The sequence below is a fragment of the Glycine max genome, chromosome 4 (genome assembly GCF_000004515.6).
Source record: "Glycine max cultivar Williams 82 chromosome 4, Glycine_max_v4.0, whole genome shotgun sequence".
NCBI lineage: Eukaryota > Viridiplantae > Streptophyta > Magnoliopsida > Fabales > Fabaceae > Glycine > Glycine max.
In genome coordinates this window covers 14310954-14319476 of record NC_016091.4, presented here as the reverse complement: position 1 = coordinate 14319476, position 8523 = coordinate 14310954, and the positions used below count along the sequence as shown (strand labels likewise).

The following is an 8523-nucleotide window of genomic DNA, read 5'->3' as shown; positions in this document are numbered from 1 at the left end:
GATCAAAAAATAATTGGCTAAGAAGTTCTGTCCTTTAATAATTTGGAGCACAAATGTTTTTTGGACACAATTTGGTTATATTTTTCAATGATCAAATTAATTTTCCAGATAAATTTTCTCAACATATAATGACTAACTAAATTAACTACCAACCCCGTGAATCAATTTACATAAGATTTTTTCAGCTTAACCAGTATTCGGCTCAAGCAAAATTGCCTCCAATGGAGGATACATGTAATTTAGATTAAAAAAAAAAGACCAACTAAATTATATTATTGGTGATATCAATTTTAAATTTCGATATCAAATTGTTTTTGAATTGATTGATTGTACAAATAGGAGCCATGATTATTAGGTTTTTCAAGGCATGATTATTAGTCATAATATTTTGAATTTGATTAATCACTATACCACTTATAATAAACTTCTTCACTAATCAATTTTGAAATATTTGGAGAAGTAAAGTATCAACGCAGATGAGTTTCCAAATAGGTGTGTGGAGACGGGAGACGGAACATATCTTGAGTTTGTTCAGATATCTATATATAGGGATTTAGGGTACATGTGAAATGCTAGTTATGGTCTTGCATGGTGTTGCATGAGTACAAGTACTAGTACTCTTTGTTTGTATAATATTTTTTCTAAAACTAAGGTATGTATTCAGGAGGATATATCATTCATAAATAAAAGAGTACACATGAATGTTTATACATTAGCTAGCCTTGAATGTATACATGGTTCTTATTTTATTTATAGTAAGAACAAGATTTGACATATGTATGTATACACAGAATCAGACAATAGAATCAAATTTATCTACACTTGAAATCGCTCTACCTAAATTAACCAGACAGCATGCTTGGAATGGTACAACTACGAAAAAAATCTGCATCCAAGACACTGCTAAAAGTCATACCCACCAAACTTTCTAGCCACTCTCTACATCAGAGAAATCATTGGTCTCAATATTAACATGGAGAAAGATAATGCTGATATCACGATTCTCTGGACTTCCACTCCAAAATTGCTGAGAGCAGTGTGTAATTAGGAATTAAATGCTTATGAGGTAAAGCCATGTTCGTCATTGGTGATTTGTCGTTCTCTTCAAGCCACTTTTCAATTGCTTTGCGATCATATGTATATCCATCAGCAGCAACACAAGGGTCATCCATCACATCCTGCATCAAACAAAGTATAACAAACATCTTCAAGAACATTAACATGTTAGTTGAAAAGTAAAATATAACTCAAGCCATGAGCCATGATGTTAACTAGTTAATATGGAAAGAATGTTCACTATGTTTCTGCCAAGGATGTTTCCAGAATCTTGTGGAGACTGAGAAAAACTATAGGTGAAATCATTGAAAAGGATTTATAAGTTAATAGTTTGTTATCAGACATGATTTACAATGGAACATTATGACATTGTATGATCTGTGTAGCTGACTTACCCTAGTAGAAAAAGGCTTGTTCAGTTGTTTGTTATTGTTGTTACTATAATCTAAAAAGGATAGATTATCCAATTTATTTATTTATTGTGGCATAGAAAATCAACATATTGCCATTATGGGGTATTTAATTACCTGAAGTATTGGACAGATAAAGTGATTAGGAGGTTTGGATTTAATAGTAACAATTGAAGCTGAGCATTGGGCCCTATCAACAACTTCTTTCAATCTCTCTAGTGTTGGAAGGACATGATCTTGTAAATCAGGCCGGTCTCTTCGCCGAAGTTCTGCACAGCTCAATCCTAGCAAAGCCAAGTCTAGTGTCTCTTGATATGGCCAAGCTCCAGCCTCTGGATCCAGTATGTCTGTTAAATTCCCGCTATCAATAGCTGTTTCAACCTTATGAGCAAGTGCTATTGCTGGTTTTGCTGTCAATAACTGTAAGATCACCATTCCAAAAGCATAAATGTCAGATTTTGGAGATATCAACCCGGTCCTTTGATACTCAGGATCTATGTAGCAGAGTGTCCCAACAGGTGCAGTGTCTTTGGACATGATAGACAAATTATCTGAATTAAGTACTGTAGAAAGGCCGATGTCACCAATCTTGCTGACAAGGTTACGATCAAGCAAGATGTTTGCCGGTTTCAAGTCGCGATGAATGATAGGTTCTGGCTTTGAGCTATGAAGAAAGGCGAGAGATGATGCAACTTCCAAAGCTATTCGAAACCTCTCAAACCATGGGATTGGGGAAGTGTTGTTTTTTCGTAGTAGTCTGTCCTCCAAGTTACCATTCTCCATATATTCATACACAAGGCATCCATGATCCGGACATGCACCAAGAAGAAGAAGCAAGTTTGGATGACGAATTCTGCTCAAAATCTCTAACTGGGATAAAAGAAAAGATGTAAATTAGTCCTGTTGTCTGGTTCAATTCTAGTGTTATACTCATTGTTATGAGTGATTCAACTTCCTGGACACTAATTATCCATGAACACTAAATGCATATAAACACGAGATACATGAACATAATATTTCTTGAGTATATTAAATACCATTATTTACAATGATCTCCACCAACTTCATTGAATTAGTGGGTATCTTGTAATAATAAAAAAGAATGAAAGAAACAATTAATATCTAAACCATTTTTAAAAGGGAAACATACGTAGAGCTGGTTAATCTTAAGAACACTACATTAGTCAATCTAACAATAAAGCATTATATTTGAATTAGGATTATAAACTTTGATCTATCAATGAGAATATAAAAACTTACCATCTAAAATGCTAAAAAATTTCAGCAATAAATCAAGCACTATATACTTATTCCTTTGTCTTATATTATGGAGCATTATTTTGCATAACCATTTTATTTATATAACTTCCATACCTCCTGCTGGAATTGCTTTCTTTTGCTGTTTACGTTAGTGTTGAGAGTGAGAACTTTCACAGCAACAGTTGTGTGATACAAATTGCACTTGTATACTACTCCGTACGCTCCCATTCCAATTTTCAGATCTTCAGAGAAAGATGAAGTAGCTAAGATTATTTCATCCCATGTAAACTTCCGGTACTGGGGCGTGGAACCACTGAGAGCATCCTCCAGCTTTTCTTTCTCTTTTGCAGCACGAATGGCTCTCAACTCCATTTCTTTCTTTTCTGCCGCTTCTCTTTCAGCACATTCTTTCAAATATTCAGCTTCTCGTGATGCATCTTGATATTTCTCTCTTTCTAGTTTTGCTAATTCTTTTGCCTTCTCCTCCTTAGAAATGATCTCTTTCATTCTCATGGTTTCTTCTGATCGTCTCTTGCTTAGGTCATTTAGCTGTTCAAAGTAATATAGCATGTTACTCTATTTGACAATGCCAGTAAAAGAATTCAATTGCAGGCATATGAAAGGTGAATTCATCCTCCTATTGCTATCATAAGGTAATGTATCTTTATTGGAGATAAAGGAAAGAGAACCTAGCAAGGAATAAACTGAGACATGAAAGGGTGCAGGGGTTCCTTAAAATCACTGTACTTGTTAGGTAGCAGAAAGTGTTTCTGGCCAAAAGAAAATAGATATTACCTTTCTGGATGCTTCAATTTTCTCAGTTTGAGCTACTGCATGCAGTCCTTGGGCATGTCTTAGTTCAATTCTCAACTTTTCCAGCTCAAGGTTATATTTTGCCTGATCAAATAAATAACCACAAAGAAAGTTTACTTGCAAATGGGAGTTGTATCTAACCAGAATTTGCTGAAGCAATAGCTGTCAGACAAACTACACATAGTTTTCTAATCAAAAGTAGGGCTTTTGCACAACATACTTGGACAAACATATTTCCAATTTTGCATTTGCATGAAACAGGAGTGACACAATGATTCTAGTCAAGATGAAAATTTTATTGTGTTGCCGGAGACTTGTCAAATTTATGATACAATGAAAACCAAAAAAGATATGAATTCTCTACCCCCAACGTTAACTCATATCATAAGTATATATATGACTGTTTTTTCTAAGAGGGTACCACCACCTGATGAAAGGAATTAAAATAAAGGAATAAGTATCATTTCATCAAACCAGAAGAAAGGAATTTCAATTACCTGCCTATTAGGTGATGGAAGTGTAGTTGCTAGTTGCACATCCTTGCAAGAATTTTGATCATACATCCAAGATTCAGTATCTGAAATGAAGCTTTTGCAACTAGAGACTCGACTTAAGGCATGATCAATGTCTGAGTTTCTAGCAGAACTTGAAGCAGTATTTTCTCTCCCAAGATCTAGAGATTGGCCTCTAGAATGGTTAGTGTCAGCAAAACTTGGATTTGTGCTAAGAAGGGCACTATTTATACTTGAAAGAGCTTGAAATCGTTGTGTTGTTAGGGAAGAGGACTGTAAAGCAGCATATGATGAAACTGAGGCAGATTCTGTATGCATCAAAAAACAAAAATAATTATACTCTGGGTAGTAAATTTTGATGTTTTCCATGATGCAACAAATGCTAGAATTTTCAGAGAAAAGGTAAACAGATCCTTGGAAACCAAGCATACAACATTGTTACCTTTATTAGCAATATAAATGAGTAATATGAACATTATATAGTAGAACTCGTAAATACAGTGTCATAAGTGCATATGATTTTTTTCTATATTTCCTTATTCCAATAACCCAGTGGGAACTGCTAGGGAAATTATGAATTGAAGAATACACGTGAAAGTCTACCATTTACAGGAGCATGAAGAATGTTGAATTAGAAAGTTTCAGGTATTGGATAAGTACCTTACCAATGATAATAGCAATGCTAATATATAGACTAAGACATTTGGAAAACATTTTTTATTAGCAATGCTGTTGACATTTATTTAGGGTTTACAATTTTCTAAACCATTGTATTGTAGAAGTTACTATCAGTATTATACCTGTCTGAGAGGTGGAAGTGTAGTTAGATGAGCTGCTGGTGGACAAACTGGTTTCACTTTCACTAGCGTCATCTATAATATTTCCATCAATAGGCATGTCTGATGGCCGAATGGACAATTTTCCCTTAGAAATAGCATAAATTGTACAAAATCTTGGAGTGGATACTGATATTCTTGTAGACATACCCTTCTGTTTACTGAAAACAATACATTATTAATAGGGTGAATATGATCAGATACAGACCACAAGAAAAAGCTGTTTGTTGTTTGAAGTGAAACGTTATATAATTGACACTATTACAAAATGGAAAATATTACAGGCTTATCATTAATTTCTGTTTAAAAATCCATAAATATATAACGCTCTATATGTTCATATATTGACCAATTCATCCTAAAAGCTCAAAGTATTAAGAGAGGAACAGAAATGGTTTTTATCATGAATATTTTTAATTAAGTTGAAGTTGTAGTTCAAGTATTTCAAACTACTCAATTTGGATTTTCAAGGCATATCAAAAAGAAACAAGAAGGAAGGACTCCTGAATTTGTCAACGGCCTAAATTTATTTAATTTTAAAAATAGAGGGATTTGATTTGTTCAAAAACAGAAACTTGGGAAACCAAAATCTAAACTAGAAGGACCAAACCAAAAAGTACAATTGAACAAAAATGAAGTCTTTTACAACGAGTCAACATTTTAAGCAGATCTTAAAATTGTAAACTTACAATAATGCTCTAGGAGATCACACATTTTAAACAAAATTGCCAAATAATACAAGATCACTATTTAGCCAGGAGTATTCACCTAATTCTGTACTAAAATGTCTACGTAAGATAAGATTTCATTCATTTGACTTTTTATGATAAAGCAACCTCGAGTGTTCCAATCATACTTCAAAAAAGAGACACACTCTTTATTATTGGTTAAAATTTATTGAAAATCATAAAATCATGAATGAGACTCATTCAATAGGATATGGGATCTACATAATTTTGTGATTCCCAGTAAGTTTCCAGTAATAGAAAAGAATGTGTTGTTAGTATTTCTCATATCAGAAATATTGATAATCAATTGTTTTGTAATCAACTATGGCAGTGATATAGGTTCACAAAATGAAGCAATGTCTTTTCATATTCACAAAGAATCAATAAGAAACAAATGAAATACCATTTGTGAGAAGCCAACAAATAGTAATTTTAAAAAATAAAGATCTTCCTAAATCCCAATATCCAATGGGAGATTACTGATTAGTACTTTCGTTTGGTGCCTAGAGTGTATGATTTTCACCAAAATGAATCATCTGTCAAGGAAAAAGGTAGAATGATTTTGTTTTTCATTATATAAGTACTTTCTTTTAATTATTAAACAAATCAGCATTTCAATAAATACCTTTTAAATAAGCCACGAGATGAAGCTCCAACAACAAGTTTGGTTATTGCACCCTTAGCAACTTCATCTGCTATTGCAGTTGCCACATCATCTGATTCAATCACTATAACATCCACATGCACCTGCAACAACAATATAACAATATAAATCCTATATTGCATTAATTATTCGAATTAATCCCCATGATCAATAATATCTGACCTTTCTTTGCTCACACATTCTCTTGAAAGGTAGAAGCATTTGATTTGTTTGCCACTCCACTTCCTTCTTGAATGCAGTTGCTACATCATTACGCACTTGTGAAAGAGGGATCACATTTCCCACTGGAAATTCAAACATGTTGTATTATCCTAATGAATAATCTTCTGCTAATTCATAACCACCTCCTACCAGTTTTCACTTATGTATAATCAAATTACTTGTTATATAGAAAATCTCAACATTAAGCCACATAAGTTACTATGCTGGTAATGTTTAAATATTAAAAAGAAAACAGAATAAGGCACATGGCCTAAAATTATGTTCTAAAGTTTTGTCATGTTAGCAAAAGTAGTAATGCAAGTATAAAAATTCACTAACTTCAAGATACAATGCAAGACTGCTAAATGAATATTCCTTAAAACTTTTACAAATAGATCAGACCTCATAAACCAACTTCTTTAGGATACAAGTGTAATTGTTGCAGTTTTCATTACATTTAGATGTTTCTAAGTGTAATAAGAAAACGTTTTGCAAATTTTAAATGCATAAAATTTCTACTTTATTGAACACAATAAGCATAATAATATATTACATGGCGTTGGAACTCCTTTTATACCACCATGGACATGAATCAGCTTGAAGATAATCATTCCCTCAGGAACAAACTTATTAAGTGCCCATTGTACCACATATTTGCTTTTCTTGTTACCCTTGATTGCTAGAGCAACAACTGAAGACGAGGAATGCTGAGACATATTATTTGCATCGGCCTCCAGAATCTTATCCATCTCTCTTCCCTACAAAGAAGAAAGTAAATTATCTTAGTAGTTGAAAATAAACAATTAAAAAGAAAAGTGTTCCATCAGAACAGCAAGTTACTAAAGATAACAAAGCTCAAGCTGTGTAATAACAACATCATATTAAAACACTTGCAACACAAATTTCTCAAACCAAACTATCCTTTGCTCCTGTACTACCACATATGAATCATAACAAAAGCAGAAATACAGTGAAGACATATGAAGAAATGAGTATTATACAAAGTTTTTTCTTTAAAAAGATGAGAAAAGGAGAAAAATAAATCCCAGGTGACTGGACAAATAACCAGCTAAATCGAGGAAAAGGATTTCAAGAATCAAATTTAGATATTCTCCATAAGCACTAATAGAAGAAGAAAATAAAAGAAAATGAAATAAGATTTTCTTATGAGCTAAAATTAGCTTACACACAAGTTAAAATCAGCTTTTGGAGAAGCTAAATGAGAGAAATTCTACGAATTAGATTATGTATAATCTAATCTTAGATTATGGAAGTTGTTAATTTCATTTTACCTTAAACTTTATCCAAATAAGGCCTAATTGAATTCCTGAATTTCATGGGGCAAGCTTTTTATCTGAATGCATGAGACAAAAAACCTAATCCCCAGAAAGGGAAAAAACACCATTTTCCCCCAATTCCCATCTTTGCATAACAATCCCCAGAAAGAAACTAGTGTACAATTATTAACTTCAAATGAAAAAGGGAAATTTCAAAGATCCAACTACATGGACAAAGGGAGAGAGAGAGAGAGAGAGAGAGAGAGAGAGAGAGAGAGAGAGAGGGAGGGAGGGAGGGAGAGAGGGAGGGAGAAATTCAGAAATCCATATGCTTAATATACGAAACAAAACAAAACTCAAACAAACAAAACAGCCACCATAACAGGATTTTAACAAACCACTTAGTTGAATGTTGATACTATGAAGTGCCTCAAGTTCTGGCTGGGAAAGAAGATACTCCCACCACTCTTCTCCTATGTGAAACCATTTCCAAGTTTTAAACAAAAACACCAGCAGGGTACTCCAACATTTCTTAGAAGTTCGTCTCACATAAAACAACAAATAACGTGAAACACAGAGCAATTCATGGCCCTATCACACTTTCTATTAAATTAAATTTAAATGCATCAACCTAACCATGCCTTCAGCCAATTTCTATCTTATAAAGGAAACGGTCACTATCATATTGAGATTTTTGTTCATGCAATTAAACAGTTCAATTATAATTTCCTACAATATAAAAAGAGTACAACTACTTTGACTTTTG

The 8523-nt window shown here is 33.2% G+C and overlaps 1 protein-coding gene across 2 annotated transcripts; it reads right to left on the bottom strand.

The window, feature by feature from the left end:
• Nucleotides 1–717: 717 nt before the first annotated feature.
• LOC100801699 (U-box domain-containing protein 35) lies at nucleotides 718–8523 on the bottom strand. Of its 2 annotated transcripts, none has more exons than XM_006578300.4 (10): nucleotides 8156–8523; nucleotides 7034–7238; nucleotides 6442–6563; nucleotides 6241–6362; nucleotides 4852–5048; nucleotides 4037–4359; nucleotides 3522–3623; nucleotides 2841–3275; nucleotides 1584–2336; nucleotides 718–1178 (listed from the first exon to the last, which is right to left on the bottom strand). In XM_006578300.4, the coding sequence occupies exons 2-10, from the start codon at nucleotides 7227–7229 to the stop codon at nucleotides 996–998; spliced, it is 2433 nt and encodes an 810-aa protein (XP_006578363.1). In that variant the 5' UTR covers nucleotides 7230–7238; nucleotides 8156–8523; the 3' UTR covers nucleotides 718–995. The 2 variants fall into 2 exon arrangements, with proteins under 2 accessions (XP_006578363.1, XP_003522847.2); XM_003522799.5 differs by having other exon boundaries at nucleotides 6442–6521; nucleotides 8156–8469.

What these genes read in the sequence shown, in the direction of transcription:
- LOC100801699 (XM_006578300.4), bottom strand. Translation starts at nt 7,229, where the DNA reads ATGGATAAGATTCTGGAGGCCGATGCAAATAATATGTCTCAGCATTCC. An exon ending in TCTCGTGGCTTATTTAAAAG is followed by an intron (nt 5,049 to 6,240) that starts GTATTTATTGAA and finishes TATTGTTTTCAG; the next exon opens with TAAACAGAAGGGTATGTCTA. An exon ending in AAATTGAAGCATCCAGAAAG is followed by an intron (nt 3,276 to 3,521) that starts GTAATATCTATT and finishes TACTTTGAACAG; the next exon opens with CTAAATGACCTAAGCAAGAG.